The 19992-nt window shown below is 45.7% G+C and overlaps 1 protein-coding gene and 1 long non-coding RNA gene across 4 annotated transcripts; both read right to left on the reverse strand.

Moving 5' to 3' along the window:
• Positions 1 to 506: 506 nt before the first annotated feature.
• YDJC (YdjC chitooligosaccharide deacetylase homolog) lies at positions 507 to 15359 on the reverse strand. Of its 3 annotated transcripts, none has more exons than XM_062631438.1 (6): positions 14722 to 15359; positions 11259 to 11431; positions 3896 to 4055; positions 3083 to 3182; positions 2003 to 2180; positions 507 to 1127 (listed from the first exon to the last, which is right to left on the reverse strand). In XM_062631438.1, the coding sequence occupies exons 2-6, from the start codon at positions 11414 to 11416 to the stop codon at positions 797 to 799; spliced, it is 927 nt and encodes a 308-aa protein (XP_062487422.1). In that variant the 5' UTR covers positions 11417 to 11431; positions 14722 to 15359; the 3' UTR covers positions 507 to 796. The 3 variants fall into 3 exon arrangements, with proteins under 3 accessions (XP_062487422.1, XP_062487423.1, XP_062487421.1); XM_062631439.1 differs by lacking the exon at positions 14722 to 15359 and adding an exon at positions 12215 to 12234; XM_062631437.1 differs by lacking the exon at positions 14722 to 15359 and adding an exon at positions 12043 to 12208.
• Positions 15360 to 17392: 2033 nt separating this feature from the next.
• Positions 17393 to 19015, reverse strand: LOC134170221 (uncharacterized). The gene is made up of 2 exons (XR_009967163.1): positions 18944 to 19015; positions 17393 to 18503 (listed from the first exon to the last, which is right to left on the reverse strand). It is a non-coding gene; the product is annotated as an uncharacterized LOC134170221 (long non-coding RNA).
• Positions 19016 to 19992: the final 977 nt, after the last annotated feature.

Raw genomic sequence — 19992 nt, forward strand, 5'->3', positions numbered from 1 at the left:
TACTGGGACTTGCTTAAGTTCAAACACCCTGATGACAGACATAAAGATGGACAAACACATGCACCTTCTCCATCTGGAACCTTGCTCGTGGTTGGTCCACATCTGTCCCATGCATTTTCCCTGAGAGGCAGTGGGCAGTGCAGAAACAGTTGCTGGGGAGCTCTCATGTGCAGCAGTGACTGAAATAGCAGATGGCCCAACAGTTGCTGTTCTTGCAAAGTCATCCAGAAGGGAAAAAAAGGAAAGCCTCTCTGAAGGGGCTGTGGCTGATGTTACTGTCCTGCAGTGGCTTAATGCCAAAAGACAGTGTAAATGGGAAGAGCTGTAATCCCTGCTGGCTGAGGCTGTACGTGGGATGTGGCTGCAGATGCCACCATGCTGAAGGCGTGATCTGACTATTCTGATGAGATGTTCTGAAGGCAGTGTAGTGTGCACCTTCGTGTGTGTCTCGCCAGATACAAGCGAGGTGGTGCCTGTGTCCTCCTTGGTCTCACAGCAAAGCTTGTGTCATAGGAACTGGGCCCTGGGAGGAGGGCTGGGCCTTGGCTGCCACACTGTGCTGGAAGGGTGCAGGGCTATGGGGTGCAGGGGAGGTCTGTCACCTTCAGAGCGGGGGCTGTGACCTAAAATCTCCTGGTCGGGGCACCGGGGTGCTACCTGTAGCTGCTGACGGTGGTGTTCTTCCATGAACACTGCTGCTGTCCCCAGGCTGTTCATTCCCCTGTCAGCTGCACCAGGAGGTACTGCACTGGTAACTGTCTTGCAAGCCTGAACAAAGGTGTGTATGGTCGCTTGCCTAAAGATCTTTGAAGGAACAAAGCTGAATGTTCCTGGTTTTGTAATGGCTCTGCAGCTCTGGATTGATTAACGTCTGGAGTTCATGAAGGCGCTCCCAGGACTGCGAGAAGTCATCCGGTCCTTCCCCGCAGCCGCCGACGGGTGGGACACTGGGGTACCCGGGATGCACCATCAGTTCGATCGTTACGGTCCTGCTCTGTGGTGTTGGCTCGGTGGGTGAGGGTGCCTTGGATGTGAACTCTGCGATGGCACTGTCGATGGCGCTCCAGATGTTACTGACAGACATGTTCTTGCCCATGGTAGTCAACCCTATGTAAATGTCTGGCCACCTGTAGCCAGAGGAGGGAACGCTGATATTAATGCTAACAAGGTGGTTAGGAAAAGTGTGTTACATCCTGTGGGTTGGGAATCAAAATTAAGCTAAAACTTCAGATAGAAAAGAGGGAGGGGGTTCAGTCTGACAGGCCCAGCAAAGCCTCAGCACTGCTGTTATTACTGTATTTACATGTGCTGTGGGACAGCACAAAGGGGGTTTGGCATCTGCGAGCTCGCAGGTGCATTTTGTTGGCACAGGAGGGAAGAGAGAACTAAACTGAGCAATTCTAAGCTATCAAAATAACTCACCCAGCCAATTAAAGCCTGAACAATAGCCATCTCTAGTTAATAACCCTTGGCTAAGGGGAAGCAAAGTGACTGAAATAAAACAGAAACCAACCTGCTAAGAGAGCATTCTGCCCAAGTATATCAAAGAGCCATAACAATGGCAGAACACTGGACTTGCCTCCCCTTAACAGCAAACACTTCTTTCCAATTAATCTTTTTCCTGCTACTTAAAACCCTTTCTCCACTATTGCAGGGAGATGAAAAGTTATTCTTGAAAACTTTCCCTAGATTATACTTTCAGAATTCCACTCTGATGCGGAGTCAGTGCAGTACTCATCCTCCTGCCATGCCAGGTGCCAGCTTCACTAGAACGCCTGAGAAACATGCCCTGGAAAGAAGATTCCCTTCAAGGTGAGAAGTGAATCATCTGTGCAAGCAGAACTTACAAAGCCCTAGTGCCCCCAGCACTTTTGTTCTCCTCTTGAACCTTCTAAGCCCCAAAGTGGAAAGAAAGGTGGTCTTCAGTTCTGGAAAGGTGCTATCAGGAAGTGATAAGATCTTAAAGCTTTACTACAAAAAGGATGAGTAATGCCTGTCTTACCTTATTCCATGACTTGTAAACACATCCACTGTGTTAAAAGAATCCTCTTCCACTCCCAGGTAAAACTCCATCAGGGATGGTGAAATCCAGTCACATTTATGGAGGCCTGGCTCTATTGGGACACGTGTGTACTTAATCCCATATTCCTCTAACACCTCTGCAAATATGTGCCTGACCTCTGGGAGTGAAAACACAGACACTGTGGTCAGGAATTGCATAACCAGCTCATCAGGTCCCTGCATACTGTTAGCACAGAGACATCTTTCTGTTCCATGTTAAAGAAAATATAATCCTATTTGGCTTATTTTCTGCTGAAATGGTTTTCTTCATCTGGATGGGAGCCACTTTCTGTCCTGGAATCATTACTGCCTCAATGTGTGTGGGTGCCTTGTTTTTCCTTTCACCACTGAGCATTTGGTCCAGCATCCCCTTCTACCTTAGCAGCTCTGGTCCTCAAGTGCACCAGAGGTGACTGCACTGCCAGGAACAAGTTCTTCATGAAGTCCCTGCACAGCAAGGTTTGCTGTGAGGGTAAACTGCCAAGAGCAATGACACCCACAGGCAGCTGAGTGCTGGAGTGGGGAAATCTGGGTGGCTTTGCTCTCTGTTTTTCATCTCTGTACCACAGTTACCTTATTTGCAGAACAGGGACAAAAGATACTTGCCTATCTCTGTAAAGCATGCTGACACCTGCAGACATCAGTGTGGAAACACAACTGGCAGGATAGAGTTCTTATAGCACCTGAAAGACCCAAGCTTTCCAGTTTAAACTGGCCAGCCTGCTACTGGACTCCTTGATGTGGGCAGGAGCATGCAATTAGGATGCTGAGGTGAATTATCAGTCCTAGGAGGAAAAGGTGTAACCTGAGCCATTTGTGCCATTAATCCCCTTCTGATATTACAGAAAGACCCAGATCACCAAGCACCCAGCTGAGGCCCAGGGGGGAACATTCAATTTGCAATTGTAGAATGGGTATTCAGTGAGATTTACTGCCCAACCAGGGAGCTGTGGCAAGGGGAATCCAGTCTGAGCTGACTCTCATCTTTGCAGTGTTGGGAAGAAGAGGACTCCTTTCTTACCTGGGAGGACATGGACGTGCTGGTGCCCATCCATGTGAGGAGGTAGGTGACCTGTCAGCTCATGGAACAGGTCCACTTGGGCCTTTAGCTCCTGCTTTACCTGCACAGTAGAGAAGGGTCAGAGTAAGCCTTCTCAGCAGGGTGAGGTCAGGAGGGTGCAAGGGAGACCTGCTGGCTTCTACTTGTGACACAGCTCTGGGAGGCATAAAGTGCTGTGATGTTTAAATGGACATGCAGTGCCCAGAACCTCCCCTAGGCGTGGTCTCTGTGGTACTGTTTATGTGGATGGTGCAACACTGGGATTTTCTATGTTAGAAATACTGGACATTTGAATACCCATTTCCCTTTAGAATGAACGGGGAAATGGCTGCTCATATCCCATAGGCAGTTTTGATCACCATGCATCCTTCTAATGGGACAAAACCAGCCATCTCACTAGAGAACAAAATCCTCTCATGAAGTGATGAAAGGCTTACTGCCTGCATAGCACTTCTGTCATTTTCCCTTTACAAATGCTTAGGTTCTTTGTAAATATCTGTTCCAATGCCCCTTCTGCACTCTCAGAGAAGTAGTTTAACAGGACATGAGCGTCTGAAGCAGGGAGAAATGAGTTCTCAAAGGCTGCAGAGCCTTTGGCAGAATTAGGCTAAGGACCCAGAAAACCAGCTCCAGCTGCCCAGATTCAAAATTCATCTCTAAGCTTACTCACAGCTGGGACATAGGGAAGATCTTCAGCTGTTATGTACTGGGATAAGTGCAGACTGATCGATGTCAGGAAAGCAAGTTCCGTGATTGCATATGGCTTTCTCCTACCTCTGACATATTCAGGAGACCTTTTGATAGTGCTGTTCTGAATCCCATTTTCCCATGGAAGAATCCATCTTGGTTGAGCAGCGAAGAGTTTGTTTTGAGCGCCTCACACACAGGAGAGCCCTCGGAGAGGTTGGCATGGAGACCTATTGGGATGTTGTGTCTGTAACATGAACAAAATATCTGTTAAGCTTTGTACCTCTACCTCCCTTATTGTGCCTGAAGGCCGAAGATAGCCGTGAAAGACTTGGACTGATCCAAAAAGTGGTCCTGTGCTCACTGGAGTACATCTTTGTATCTCTACCCATCTAGAAAGGAAAGCAGAATAACACTAACCAGAGCAGAGTATCTCCAGGTAGAATCCTTGTGCAGTCTGCCAAGGGCCGGCCTGTGAGACTCCCAGCTCTGTTCCCGCCCTGACTCATATGGGGAGAGCAGCCATGAGGTGTCTGAGACTAAATACCTGAATGCTACTAGTAACTGGCAGAGTTGTTCACCCTATTAAAGATGCTACATTTATGAAACACTTGAGTTTTAATTGACAACTTACAAAGCTTCCCCTAAGTAGAATCCAGTCATGTATAAACAGTGCCCACAGCAGCTGTTATGGCAACAGCATAGGCTACAAATGTAAATGCTGTCTGACTTTAAGGGTTTCCTTAAAGGGTCCAAGAGGCTGCAGCTGGAACTGCCTGCAGTGTCTGGGTTTCTGTCTACTGGTGCAGATGATCACTCACTGAGTGACAAGGCTGAATTGTGCATCCCTCTGGCACAAAGGATTACTGCAGGGAGGCCCAGCATAAGAGTAGAGCCCTGCTAAGGGACCACAAGGGTACAATTTATTTACTAGTTGCACTCTGCAACATTTAAAAAAAGAAACAGTGCAGTGTATTGGCAGAGCGCCTCTCAGCCACAGGCTCTTCTGAAGGTGCTGGTTTTCTTTCTTAGTCTATGCCGTGGATTCCCCTACAACAAAAACAGGGCCTGCGTGTGCTCAGACTTGTGCTGAGTTTCATTAGTGCTTCTGGAGATCTTCAGAATCAGTGGCCAAAATGATGCTTTGAAACTTTTCCCAAGACAACCCCTGGCCTCTGGCTGCCCCAGTAAGTAAACGACAGCACTGCAGTGTTCCTCCGCTTCTCAGTTTTGAGTCATGATGCAGAGTTAATTTCAAGGCATAAAGCCTGTGATGCTTTAAATCCTTCCTGGAACTTCTGCATGGAGCTGTTAAAACTGGGCATGACCTGTTCCTGTTACAGCCCTTATACAACAATTGGGAAAACAAAAGCAATCCCCACTTAGGCAAAGTGTGCAAAAAACATTTTCCCCTTCTGTCTGCTGCTCTGAAGCTGACTAGTGAAGCACCATGTCACTTGGGACAGGTCTGTGGATGGACTGGACTAAGCTAATCATTTAGCTTCTTCCGATCCTAAGGCTTTGGCTCTTGCAGGACTGAAACTCTTTTCCTGGCTCCTCCATCTCTCGTGCTCCAGGTGGATGGTATAGTCTGTTGCTAGATATTGCTCCTTCTCAAAGACATAAATGTTATAAGTCAAATTGTATGGACAGCTCTGAAACAAAATGAGTCCGTATCTTTCCAGTCCACTCTGCGATTAGGGAGTTTGAATGTCTCCTGAATGGAGCAAAACATCTTGTGGAGAGAAAGGTCCTCTCTGGCTTTTCTGATTTCTCTTTCTGCAGCAGGGCCTGACTATATAGTTGATAAAATGTTCATCTTGTTTTCATACATGGGGGCTGAGCACATGACGTGCACACTAACTCCTCTCTAATACAAGAACTGAAAGATGCTGTCATTGGGAGTGGGGGCTCTTCAGCAGGTGGCTGATGGCAGGGCAGGAGGCAGCCACAGTCAGAAGGAGTGCTGTGGCAAGAGGACTTCTCCTTCATCCTGTGACCTACTTTGCACTCTTCATGAGCCCAAAGGCGGAAGGGGAGCCCATGGTTTTGTTTTGGAAGGCCACCCCAGACTCTTTATCATGTCTCTGGGAAGCTCTAGCTGCATCAGCTGACAGCATTATTTGTACCACCACCACTGCTGTCTACAAGAAAAACGATTCATGTGTTACCATGAATCAGCAGATGGGAGATTTTTTGTTGAGCACTCTCCTCCTCATGTGTTGTGGGAGGGCAAGAAATGAACAGCTGAGCCTGTCAGGGTTGTCTCCCAGGAGCATCAGATGAACTACCTCCAATTGTGCAATGCCTCACATGCTGTCAGGGAAGCTATTTCTAGGAAAGGCAAGCCCCTCTGACAGGTGTGGGACACCAAGGAGCCAAGCATTTCACTGGAGAACATTAGAGTTGCTCCTCTGCCTGAGCTGAAACCAGCCCCAGAGCTGGGGAATGCACAGAATGTGGAAGTGCAGAGAGAGCTGCCCTTGTTCTTGCTGTAAGGGGAGACTCTGACTGTAACATAAGAGCATGTTTTGGAGCTCTGGCTAACACCAGCTGAATATCTTAATAGTTTTCTCTTAGAGTTAGTCCTGGCTGGTTTGCCAGACTGTCTATGCTGAGGCGTCTAAAGAGGAACTGCTAGTGTTTAAAGGCTCTGGAATGTAGGGATTGAAACCAAAACTGAAAACACAGCATGTGAGGAACTTGATCAGAAATATTCCCCTGTGGGAGATGCACAGAAGCAGGCATGCTGGGAAGGCTGGAAGGATATGGGAAGGACAACACAGAGGGCGCAGCAGGATTCTGTGGCTAGCTAGCATTTTCCTGTATTTAAATATGTGCTTTCCCTCTGGATCCAGCGAGCCAGATGATGCTCTGGTTCAGCACCAAATGTCCTGTGCCTGGTGTTCATTCCTAACAGCCCTGACACTGCATAAGTATCTGATATCCTGAGTGCAATGAGATGAAAGCATAAGCAAAACTTAAAGCATTATAGTAATTAGCCAAGGCTGTACCTTGGAAGAAAGGGTTCCAGTCATGCTCTGCTCTGACCAAAGGCTTGAGCTTTAACACTGAACCAACAGGCTTTCTTCCCTATTTACACACATTGGACTAACTCTTGCTCCACAGTGCTTCTCACCACTGAAATGTAGCTTCTGCAACCAAAGAGCAATGCCAAGTCATGATGTATTGTAAAAAAAGGCATGGAGAAAAGTCAAGATATGGGACTATCTTGGAAAGGATAGCCTCTTACAAAAAATGTTACAAGGGACAACAAAGAGTTCAGTCTGGCAAGATTTCTGAGACAGCAAGCCCAGCCCAGTCATCAAATAGAGAGAGGAAATGCAATCAGCTAAACTGCTTCCTTTTCAAGTAGTTCTTGTTTTGCCACACTAGAGCTCTGAACAAATGTCTCTGCTAAGGCAATGGGCTTTTGTGCAGTTGCAATCCCTGTTCATTCATATCCTTAGCGGTAAAGGGTCCCTGGAAACTGTTACTATACTGAGTCACTCTTTAAAGTGCCCACCGGCTTTGCACATTTCTGAGGTTGGTAGATGAGCTTGGATGCCCTGGGCCCTTCCTGGACGCAGCAGGGACTCTGTGCAGGCCCTGCATTCCTGGGAGCAGTGGCTGTGGGAATCATACAATTCGCTGAGCACAGGCCCAATTGTCTTGCTGAAGGCTGCATGCTGCAGCATAAGAGGGCACTTGCCCTTTTCTTTCATGGGCAAACAGATCCCACTTTCAACATCCTGTTTGTATTCTTATCCGGGAAATTACTGGTTCACCAGGTTTCAGCCCAAGTGTGACACAATAAAGAACCTCACATAAATATCTGTATCTAGACATCCTGCTCCAGTAAACATCTATGTATCTCAAGCCAGACAAAGCCAGGCTGTGCTTAGTGCAGAAAAAGTAGACCTCTCGGATTCTCCATGTTGGCATTTGTATGCTTCCCTACCACCCCACTTTCACCCTTCAGCAAATGCTAAGATCTAACTGTATAGATCAAATAGCATCTTGTCTTGCTCCACTCTTCTGCTGGAAGAAACACTCCAAAGCCTCTGTATTGTTAGGAACTGGTACTGTAACATAGCTTAAGGATGTGACTTTCTTTTTAATTACATCTTTGTATCACCTGAAGCTCCTGTGTCCGAGACCTTACATCAGCAAAAAGCGCTGTTGCCACTAAAGTTAACCTGATCTCAGATTCTAGTTTAAGGCCTCAGCTGGGATCCCACCTCTAATTCAAACAACTCAGCTGTGGAACTGTCTGCCAGGTGATAAACAGTCAAATAAAAGGGTGATGGGAAAGCATAAGAGATTTCTGGATTAGTCAGATGTTGACTTGGGAGGGTCAGAATTAAGTCACAATTTACACATACATTTTGCAATTAGTGTTGATGGGAAAGGAAGTGAAAACATAGACAGCAATTAAATGTGGTTTTGTTAGATTCTTCTGCTAAATGTACCCAGATGTTGTGGGGGCTTCAGCTTTTGTATAGCTGATGTTCAGCATTTAAACCGCAAAAAAAAGAGGCAGGAAGACTGAAGTTGTGTTCTAAAATATGTCACTTTTCATCAAGTTTTTGGATATAATCATCTGGAAAAGGGTCCTAATACTCAATCATGACTAAGCTGGTTGATAAAAAGGGGGAAATATGGCAGGAAACAATCTTAGGTCTATTTCTGCTTTTTCTGTATTTCTAAGGAAAAATGGACCTATTAATTTCAGGTACAAAATAACCTTTAGATCTCAGGGAGAGGCTCTGGAATAATCACTAGGAAGACTGGCTGACTTCAAGGTGGGGCTTGATAAGTAGAAAATTGAGACTATATTATATAGATAACCAGGAAGTTGCAGCCAGCCTATGCCCCATGGGGAATAAAGTTTCGAGTTACTGAAGGACAACCCCCACAATGGCAGTCTGTTCCCTGCCTGCTGCTCTTGTTATGTACTGCTCCAGCAGTCGCTATCAATAGGTTTGTCATTTGGGGATGGACGAGGCCGGATGATCAGGATGCTGAAACTTCTCTTTTGCCTCAAGTAAGTGGGGTCCCCAAGATCCAGAACCCAGATGTTCTGCTGGTTTGCAATTAGTTTTTGTTAGAACTGGTACAAAGGTCTGCTGACTACCATCGCATTTCTGCTAATGCTTCTATCAAAACAGGGTTTCTGATATACCCAGAAGCCTACAGAATTATTGTGAAATGAAGGGAGGAATGGAATTCCAGAGGAACTGTGATCCTTTTTGAAGGATACCAAATCCTGGTATTGTAGGGCAGTGTGAGGTGCTTAAGAAGAACTGTCCTGAAAGGTGACAGATCCAGTCTCTGCTTATACCACTGGTCAAGGCTGAAATGTCTGCTATGGAGTTAAGTATATATGCATGTGTGCATATATATTGTGTATATACATATTTACTTAGTTGGGATCTGTGGAGAAAGATAAAAGAGGATCAAAAAAACGGGGCAGGCTTTCATCCCATAAACCACAAAATGTTGCAAAGCCTCAATATTCACAGTGCGATGGGAGACAACACCAAGCAAGGGGAAGAGAGAACAACAGTGGAAAGGCAGTCAAGCAACAGTTATACTTTCCCATTTTTACACCACAAGATGAGAAGGATTCAATGACATTTCCAGTAAGTCTGACTTACTGGACACCTGTGTCTAAAAAGATTTTGTGTGAACCTCTGCAATAAAGGAACAAGTATCTTAGGGGTGGGTGCATGCACAGGTACCAATTAAGGTGTACTACCAGCACCTGAATTGGAACATGACCAACCCCTTGTGGCAAATCTGTGGTGAGTAGGGCTGAATACAGCTGTACAGAGTTACACAAACGAGGAATTGCAGAACCTGGGCTGTTATCTTCAGTGCTGACAGATGTCCCCAGAGTCACCCTGCTTATATTGTCAGAAATAGATTTAAATCCATTTCATTGACACAACTCAAAACTATTCCCCAAAAGAATGAAACAGTAGCAGCAGGTTGCATCTTCTCCTGTCCCCTCCCCTCCAACCTGGCTTTTCACAGCTGTATCAGCTGTCAGCACAAGTGTCATGAACTGGATTCAAAGATGGTTTTTAAACCTCCATGGTCTATTTTCTGACTATGGAAATGAGGCCAGGTGGATTCTATATTTAAAAGCCTGCTAAAGACCATGACTAAAATAGCTGACAACATTACCAGAGCATTGAGGCTTAAAGCCTTCCATGGCACCTCTGTGTCTGAGAAGTTCTGGCTTTATCTTCATGTTTTACATTTCATTTGTTTTGTTTACTAACAGGATTTTAGTCATCCCAACAGTGTCTTCTCTTATCATCTCAGAGGCAGTTCCTCTCTCAATGTTTGTGTGTAATTTCTAACCTTTTTAACAGAAGATTAGTTTGCCACTAACACCACACCCTGGTTTTCCTATACCACCCAACACCAAAGAAGCTACAAGATGCAAGCAATTTCCAAGTACTCCTAAAATCACAGACAAATTGAAGAAAGATGCTCAAGGAGAACAAGGACAGCATGACTTTCATTAAACTGTCCCCTGCAGCATCTATATTTGAAGCATAAGGGTTAGTTCTCTACTACTAGCACAGTTCCTTTCCTCTTCTGCTTTTCTGAATTTTTTTTCAACCCTGCTATTCTCTCTTCCAGGACATATTCCTGCTTCCAAGCACATGCCCACACTGGAGCTGAAGCATTAGCTGAGTTTTACCTTCTAAACACAAGTAATGCTTCCTATTAAAGGATTTACTGGGCTAGTCCATGAGGCCAACACAACATTTGATTTGCTACAGAAACAACTATACCAGCAACCTCTGAGAAGTTCCTGAAGGAGTAAAGGTGGCACGTATGAGGTATGGTCCCTCTTTTTGTGTATGCAATTTTTACAGATGGATTTATTAAACCTAAAATTTATAAAAATATTGTGGTACTTGTTTAAAAGGCTTCTGAGGTAGAAAAAAATGTCCACTGTCTAGATTTGTAACTAAGCCCTTGCAGAATCACACCTTTCCCTGATTCTGCAATGAACCTGGGTGACCCTGTGTTCAGCCTTGCCCAAATGCACCAACTTAAATGAGATTTAAAGATTTGTGCTTTTATGCTTTACTAGTTTTAGAGATAGCAGCTTGGCCTGGGCATATAGTGTGGACTTTCATTCTGATGGTGCATCTTTTAGAAGTGTGGGAAAACAAAGCCCACCCAAAGTCTACTACTAAAATTGTATAAGTGGCTTTCTATCCTGATACCCATTACAGGTATGGCTGGCAGGTAATTGGTTTTACTATGAAGAGTCTTAGTAAGTGTGCCTGGAATAGCTTCCTTATGCCACCCTAGGCTATGATACAGCATCTATACTGGCGTTACAGAAGACCAGATTTTACAAGGCAAGGCTTTTGATAGCCTCTGGAGGCTGTCCACAAAGGAGCTAGAGAAAGTAGCTTACCTCCGTGCCAGCTCGGCTGCATCTGCTGCAGCACTTCCGTTGACTAGAAGGGACACGTTAGATACTGCACCAGCCCGGAAGCAGTCCACGATGCCTTGGTTTCTCCGAGGACAGTAGCCAAAGTCATCTCCAGTTACTATTAGCTTCACCTGAAGCATTCTTGGAGGTCATCCCTAGCAAAAAAAGTAAAGGAGGGAAAATCTTAACAATCGGTAGTTTGCAGATCACGGGCAAACAGGAAAACACTGGTTCAACGGAGGTGAACCCAAGCGTGACTCAGCCCCTGACTAACTCCTCCTGCTCCACCTCAGCTTCCCGCTGTCTCACAGCTTCCACAGTAGCCGGATTTGGCGTGGCTTCCTGCTCACACCATACCTGCCTGCTCCCGCAGAGAGAGGACCGGAGCCTTCCTTTCTTTGCAGGAGCACAGGCCTGCCTGCTCGCCTGCCTGCACTCTGTGTTGCAGTAAATGAGGATGTGCAGAGGGTCAGGGGCTTCGGGAACTGACTGAACCGACAGGGGGAGGGGTTTCAAATTCCTTTCCCCGCTACCCATCCTCTCCCGCGGTGCCCGGGGAAATGGCAGCGGTGCCAGGCATGTGAGGCTGCTGCGACACCTCGCTGCCACCGACCCCGCCATCCAGCGCTGTAGGGGGATGGCAGACGCGTATCCCCGAGGAGAACCGGAAAGGAGCGGCCTCCCGCGGTGCGGCTCGGGCCCTGCCCTCCCGCTGCAGCGGGGACAGAGGAGGCCCCGCCAGCCCTCTCCCCGGGGCAGTGCGTACCTGCGCTCCTGCCCTCTCCCAGGGACGTCGCTGCTGGCGCAGCGGTCCCCGTCACCGCTGCCCCGGGGTGGGTGGGGATGCTGGCTCCGGCGGCGGAGCTCTGCCCACTGCGCCCCGCCGCGCATCCCCCCCGTCCCCGGGTGCTGCCGAGCAGCCCCAGCCGGGAGCTCACCGGCGGGGAGCGGCGGCAGCGCTGCAGAGCCCGGCGCCTCCGCACTGCTGCGAGCACGGGGGCGGCCCCTGGCGGCCGCGGCTGGCACCGCCGACCGGACAGGCACGTTGTGTCCCCCCCCCCGGCTCCTCGGCTTGCGGGCAGCGTGAGCTCGGCGTGAGGGCAGAGCTGCAGGTCAGTAAAGCCTGGTCGGGAAGTGCCTGCGGCTCCTGATGCTGGAGAAGGGCAGGAAGAACAGAGGCAGCTTCTGTCGTGCTTCAGTGCCGAGTGAAAGCCAGCTCTACCTCAGGCTGCATGTAAAATCCTGTTTGTCCTGGCATTGAACTGCTGCTTTTTCTTACCGCAGGAAAGCTAATCCTCACCTACCAGAATGAAACCACTTCACTTTCACAGCTGCATTTTTCACCTGTAGAAGAAGATGAAGTTCTGTCAAAATAGAACACATCCCTTTTTGGTCTGTGATGTTATCCCAAGATATTCACCCGCTCCTGCTATTGCAAGGGGAGCAACAAACTGCTGTTTGGGGCAGGAAGAGAGTGATAGTTCAGAAAGTGCTAGAGTAACGTCCTGTTAACCTGTCCCAGGAAGCAGGGATCATGCTGTGAATGGAACCCTTGTGTGGGTTATGGCGATTTCCACATCTGAATCTGTGCCAATGTGCAGGTAAGAGGGCTGAATAAGAAAAGCAGCAGCCATCAAGCCAAGCACAAGCTTCTTGGAAGAGCAGCTGGGATGGAACTAGCTGAGAAAGGCTTCAAGGGTTGTTTCTGTGTGAATGGACAGACCATCCTGTTACTTAATTCATGACTAAGGCAAAGTCATTTGCGCTAATTTAGCTCTTTCATCCCAACTGCATCCCTGTTCTCAGCTCTGGACAGTCCTAGCATAAAGAAACCAAAGCCTCTGGGTGTTCCCCCTTTCAGCAGAATCCAGTTCCTAAAAGACAGACAGCGTACTGAAGCCCCAAGGTCAAGGAAATGATGTGCAGGCACAGCCAGACTGACTGTCCTTCCCAGCAAATGAAGAACCATCAGTTTGTGGACACAAAGCAGCAGTTTAGCGAAGGGAATTGCACCGCTTTTACACCCAGAGCTGAGGTGTAAGATATCTGATCATGAGCACCTCCTCACAAGGAATTTGGAATCAGTGAATCAGGTAGGTTGTAGCCCTGTTGACCTTCAGGCTGTCATCAATTGCAGTTCATGTAGCAAACTGCTACAGGACTCTGGGAGGGGAAAGTCTCTGCCTCCCACCTTGGATGGCTCTGCAGCAGGAAAAAATGTTTTTCCATAGTCTGAGGGCACTTTGAGGGGCAGCTAAGATTTGGATGATTGTTTGCAAGCACATTTTAATATTTTGACAGAGGAAAATAAAAGTAGAAGGGGGGGTGGCAATGTTAGTCCTGGAAGAATTTGGTTCCTAGGCTGTGCTCTCCCTATAAGCACTGAAATGGGCACCATGGGGACTTCTGCTTAATCTAGACTGGATATCAGCTGTCTGTCACTTCTGGAGCTTATTCTCCCTTAAAAAGGAAATGAACACGGACTACAGGAAATCATGGTGAGGGCTGGAGACAGCCTTCTGCCCCTTAGTGATTCCTTTTCTCATGGAAAACTTGTACAGAATAAAATTTCCAACAAACTGTACCAAAATACTGTATAGGAGTTGCTAAATTTTCATTCTAGCAATTCCTGTGAGCATTTCCATCATTTAATAGTTGTATGTTTCTGTTACAGAGAAGTGTTTAATGCTCTGTAAGGGTTTCCAGTGCTCTTGGCATTTCAGAGTGGATATTTTGCAACTGGTACTTGCTTCCCCTTCTGGGAGATGACCCTCACAGCCAAACCACCTTCCCCCAAGGCTTCGCTACTGATGAGGGCTGGTACTGTAGCAGATGAATTCAGCACAACTCTGAAGTAATGTCCACAACCAAAACCAAGCACCTCCTGCCTTTGCCAATGAAAACTTTGGGGGTTCCTGCCTCTTTCTAGTACTACCGTGGTGCTTGCCTCTACACAGGTGAGAGGTACTATGTAAGAATCTTGGACAAAGCTTCTCAGGCTTCTTAACCTTAGTATGTGTTTAATGCTATTAATGGTAACATCCTTCTTAAATACTGAATGAAGTTCCTGGAGACTTTTCTTTTCCAATTTCCTGCCTGTTTACCCAGCTTTTCTTCCCATGACTGGAAGCAAAATCTTCCCAGCAAGCAAATCTTGCCACTGTGCCATGATCCCCTTGGATCCCAGCACAATGTTTCCTCCGCATGCCCTAGCTGGCTGCCAAAATACCCCTTGCAGCCAACCCTACACGGTCCAGAGGAAAGTCTCTTACAAATTCAGCCTGAAGCTGAAAGGCAGGGCAGGCTCCTCTGGCTGATCTTTCCTCTTCAATGAAGACATGAATGAAAGTATTGGCCAGCATTTCTGGCAAAGCCCCATAAACCAGGACATGTACTAAGCACAGGCTGCATCTTCCAGCTTAACTGAAACAAAATACAGCCATACCTTATCTTAGTTGCAGAAACGAGCAGGAGTTCTCTCCACCCTCAGTTGCTTCACTGGTTTTGAGCTTGAATTTCTTTTCCTGAACTTTGAGTTATTCAGTAGCTGTTTTAGAGGTTTCCTGTATTTCACAAAAGCGTTTCATAACAGTTACTGCTTCCATCAAGCCATCTGTTGATATGTTGACAGAAAGAATATATTTTCTTTTTATTGTTCCCTTGGCTGCAATGAGTTAGTTCATTTGGGATTACAATGGTAGCACAGTAGGACTTGGTTTGTCTTTTCCTTGCTTGAAATTTTGTTGAAAGTGGGAATTCTAAAAGATGTTTGAATGAGACAAAGTAAAATCCATTTTTCATTAAATCAAAGGGTGTCAACATTGTCTTGTCTTCCCCAGCTTTAAACATTTACAAAATCTTTGAAGTTCAGTGGCTTCTGGAGAAATGCTTAAATTAAAGCATTTTCATTCTTCTAGTGAGGCTGGTTTTCAGAGAAAACAAGACGTTTATGTTCATGCTGTCAGCATTCATCTCAGTTTCTTCTTAGTAGCAGTGAGCTGCATTCCAGTCTCCTTTGCAGAAGAGATGGAGAGCATGCAACAGCCTAATGCAGCATGTGTCTCTGAGGCTGCAGTCCCAGATACAAAACTGTCTGGTCAGTTGACAGGGCAGGACATGAAGTAGGACACCGTGGCGAGGCATAGCACAGAAATGAGAAGAAAATAAGGGATCTTTTGCAGAGACCGAGGTAGGTGATGTGCAAGAATGCTGTAGGGACATGTGTTCATTAGTATGTGTTAATTTTTGGGCATCTGAGCTAAGTGAACCTGAACAGCAGTGATGAAACAGAGCTGCACTGCAGTTTTCCCCAAATTCGCAGGTATGCCCAGCCTAGGGTGAGGCAGAAAAGTGTTTCCTCAGTCTTTCAGGAAACTTGGGTGCAGCGTGGGGCCAGGGCATGGATGAGGGTGTGGGACACTGCTCTCGGGGCACCGGACCCAGGACGAAGGTACGAGACTGGCTGTGGATCGCGGTTGTCCCGCGGTACCCGCTCGAACTACAACTCCCGGCATGCCGCGCGCGGAGGCGGCCGTTGCGGTTGCGCAGGCAGGCACGTGGGCGCCATTTTGTGTCGAGGGAGGGGCCGTGTCTGCTCGTGAAGCTGACAGTGAGGGCGAGGGGAAGGCTGAGCGGCGGCATCCCGCTTCCAGCCGCCGCTGAGCGGCCCTCTAACCATGCGGGCCTCCCTGCCAAGCGGGTGTGCTTGACAGTGCCTGAGAGGGTCTCCTCTGGAGGGCCGGAGCTCAGACTAGGATGTGCAGCTGTGTGATGAAGCAGGGGTGCTTTGGTGCCAAGCCCTTCCTATGACGCCCACCTTAGAAAGCAACTGCACGGAGGAGTTCATGCACGAATCTGGGTGTGCACAGTGGCAGGGCATGCCGGCTGAATTAATTGCCCAAATCCCCAGGAGGGAGGGGACACGGCGGGTGTGTTCTGCCCATAGGTAGCTCTTGGAAATCCTGGGCACAAGCACTGCTACTCCAGATGGAAGCAGCAAAGAGTATTGTTCCAAGCTGATTCAAAACTAACTATAATGCTGGATAAACCCATCAAAACGCTGTGATTAGACTCCTTACTTGTGACTTGCAATCTGCTGCATTTAACAGCTGCCTCCCTCTTGCATCAAAAAGGGCTGAAGTCACCCAAATCCAGGGTACCTCTGTCAAGAGCTGAATGGCTTCCCTGCACACCATGTGCTAGGCAGTATGCCTGTCACTTTCTCCCTCCCCTTTCTGAAGCCATCTGAATTCACACCAGCACAAAATAATGTCAATACCTGACAAAGTTCATGGCACTATCAAGGTGGCTTAAAGTGATAAAGGCAATATTGCCATCATGACCTTATTATTAACTTGACACTTGCATTACATTATGGCATACTATAATGTGTGTAAAGTTTGGTTAAAAGTACCAAACTCAAATGCTCCCTGATGCAAATCCTCCTCTTGGGGTCTTTAGAGAGACTATGTATTGCTCATTTTAATCCACCTTCTCATTTTTCAGAGGGTTACTTTCTTTCCACTATGTTTCCTTCAGAGTGTCTCATGTGGAGTAAAGATTAGTGTTTAAATTTGAATTTAAGCTCTAGTATCTGTGATTTTTGACTGGGTTTGAGGTGAAGTAAAGCCTGTCCATTCCTTTTCCAGATGCTGCTTTGCCCGATGTTAAGGTCTTTTAAATATACAAAGATGCCTGGTCAAAAAAAGAGCTGGGACGGGGAATCCTTCAACTGGATGATTAAATGAAATGAGTGCTGTGTAAGTGTGGGGATTAATAGCTTAAACTAGACTATCTGATTCGATTAACTGTTTGATTGTATCAAAACTCAGGACTTAAGTCTGCCTTCTCTGGAAGTTATTATAGTATCTGGAGTTCATTTTTTTTTGTATTTATGGTGAAAGTACCTAGAGGAAATTATCTCTAGGCAAAATAACACGTTCACTGAGGTCAAAAAGTGGATGATTTTATAAAAGATCCTTCTATAAAATAGATCCTTAGTGGAATTTTCAGAATTACATGAATATTTATCTACTATTGAATCAGATAAAAAAAATCTAGAAGTTTTTCAAATCCCATTAAGCACAAAATTACTTTAAAAGCTACCTGAAATGATGTAACATAGGTTACATTTTTACTTTCTGATGCTGAAATAGAAAGTCATCAAAACTACAATATCAAATTCAAAATAACTTCCTCAGTTTCAATTTACTCTGTATAAACAAGAACAGGGTTAAGCCTGAATCTGATTTTTACAAATGTTGATTAGAAGCCATTAAAATTAATTAAAGATACAAGGAACAGGTCACTTCCTAAAGGGGTGGAGTAGGGAAGCAAAAATGTAAAGTTAGGAGGATACAGGCTTTTCAGAAAGCACAAGGAGACTGGCAAGTGTCCCATTGAAAATGCAGTCAGATACACTTTTATCTAACTGTGGAAAATTACTTCCAGAGTAGCTTGGATTTATGTTTGTTCCTGTTACAAAGGTGCACCTTGAGAGAATGTTTGGCTTAAAAAAAGTGCAGGGTAGTGGCATAAGGCTGTAAGCACAAATTGATAGGGCTGAAACAAGGAAATCTGAAGTTCTTATAAATCTCAAAAGCTTACATCAGAAAAGGGAAACAAAAAGCTTCTGTGTAAACAGAAAATGAGTATTGGCAAAGTAGAATTAATCAAGAAACCCGTTAGCCAAAATACCACTCCTCTGCCGCATATGACAGAACTACTGCCTCCAAAATTCCCTGAAAGTCTACCATGAGAGGTGGAAGACTAACTAAAGCAGGCTACTGCTGGGCTTCAAGAGAAACAACATCTAAAACATTTACTAGTATAAATGATAGCCAGGGAGGACTACCTATTTTATCAGACATGGAAGAAGAGACAGCTGTAGAACCATGAGTATTCATTGTAATCTCAAAAGAGTTCCTTCTACAAAAGGACTACTGTTATCATTGAGAACATCAGGAAGTCCTCAGCAATGTTACTACGAGTGTAAGTTACTCTGGCAGATCACTTACAGCGACTGTTGTCTCCCAGCATCACTGAAAGCACCTGGAAAATCTCAGCTGGTTGAGTGGAAATGTATGATAATTCTTTTGGAGCTCTGAAGAGAGGTTCCATCTTGAAGGACTGGCGTCAGAGAGGAGTTGAAAGATGCTGGCAATGCTACTGGACACAGATCACCAGGGCTTTGCAGCACTTTCAAGGAAGCCCTTTCTTCCTCAAAAACTAGAAACAGAAGACAGCAATAAAAAAAATTAATCATCTCTTCTCTCCCAGGTGAAAAGTTCTTCAATTTAAATACGTGTATGTCGATACTTTTTTTGTCAAATGTCTTCTTCTTTACTAACTCTGCTTATTCTGTCTACTGAATGCCAAAATCTGAATAGCTGATTTTGAGTCTCTAGTCCTTGAAAGACTGAGTGAAAAGAAACTCTGTAATTCCCTAAGTTTTTTGCAAGCTTTTTTGTCATTTTGATTTCTCAGCATTTTATTGTTATTACTACTGTTTACTCTTTGTATTATCCTTAGGGGTCACAGAAGAGCTCTATTGTAAGGCATGCCAATAGATACAAATGTTTGATCTGAAATGAGGTTTATAACCACCGGAGTTCATCAGTGTGGGGTGAAAGAAGGGCACAGAAAAAAATTACAGAATGGTTACACACCTGATTTTCTACTGTTACTCCCTTGATTTCAGTGTAGTTCATCTTTACTGATATTGGAAAAAGGACCAGCTGCAGAGAAAAGTCAATGGAAGAGCTCATGTGGACTTGGTTTTGTATCAGGTACTAAGATGTTCAGAACCATGCCTGATCTGTTTTGCCTAATGTTAATGACGGTCTGGGAAAGAATCTGGACGATGTTACTGTAGTGCTCTCCACCAATCAATGAGATCTGATGCCAAAAGATGCACCAGTGCGTTTTTTTGGGGTGTAGATCAAGACCAAGAGTTGCCTGCTATGCTGCTTTAGTTGCCAGTCACTGCTTTTGTCATGCAAAGCAAACAGAAAGCTTACAGCATGTTTAACAAGGGCAATATAAAAAGGAGGAAAAACCCTTTTCTATATGTTGCTTTGGGCCAGCATATACCCTCTGAAGTTTTCATTTGACACAGATTTCTCATTCCTGAATTCCAAAAGCATTTGGCACTGCCAAATCCCACTAAAATGTGTTTGTCAGGGAAGGCCAGGTTATACCTACAGGTGCATCTGAGTGGAAAGGGTAGGTGTTTTCAAAATCCTTGAAAATTGAGTGTGCAGAAGGACTGCAGAGTTAAGTGAGGGCAGAAAACACTCTAGTTACGTTTTACATTCTCCCCTTTTACAGCACTGTTAAATTATTTTGTGTCCATAAACAAGAATCATAATGATCTCTCTCAAAAAAGCTGATGTTGCCGCTACCAGTATGCACTCACATAATTTCTGTGGCAGTTTTACCTGTAGCTTACAGCAATCTACTAGAAACAATAGTGGGCCCTGTAGTAGTAAGGTGGCAGTTAATTGCTATGGGTGTTTCGCATTGATGAAGTTCTTTGTTGGCAACCGTTCAAACCCAATTATGTTTCTAAAGTAAGACTGAAAAGCATTGTAGGAAGCATCATGTAAATGGCACTAAATGCATGAAGACTGAGCGACCTCCCAGAAAGATAGACAGGTGCCAGCTAAAGCCCCATATGATTGATTTTCCACGGCTAGAATGGCAATCACAGACATCT

The sequence above is a fragment of the Pezoporus occidentalis genome, unplaced genomic scaffold (assembly GCF_034315485.1).
Source record: "Pezoporus occidentalis ecotype Australia unplaced genomic scaffold, CSIRO_AGI_Poc_V1 ctg37, whole genome shotgun sequence".
NCBI lineage: Eukaryota > Metazoa > Chordata > Aves > Psittaciformes > Psittacidae > Pezoporus > Pezoporus occidentalis.

What these genes read in the sequence shown, in the direction of transcription:
- YDJC (XM_062631438.1), bottom strand. Translation starts at nt 11,416, where the DNA reads ATGCTTCAGGTGAAGCTAATAGTAACTGGAGATGACTTTGGCTACTGT. An exon ending in GTCTCCTGAATATGTCAGAG is followed by an intron (nt 3,183 to 3,895) that starts GTAGGAGAAAGC and finishes TCTACTGTGCAG; the next exon opens with GTAAAGCAGGAGCTAAAGGC. An exon ending in TTTACAAGTCATGGAATAAG is followed by an intron (nt 1,128 to 2,002) that starts GTAAGACAGGCA and finishes CTCTGGCTACAG; the next exon opens with GTGGCCAGACATTTACATAG.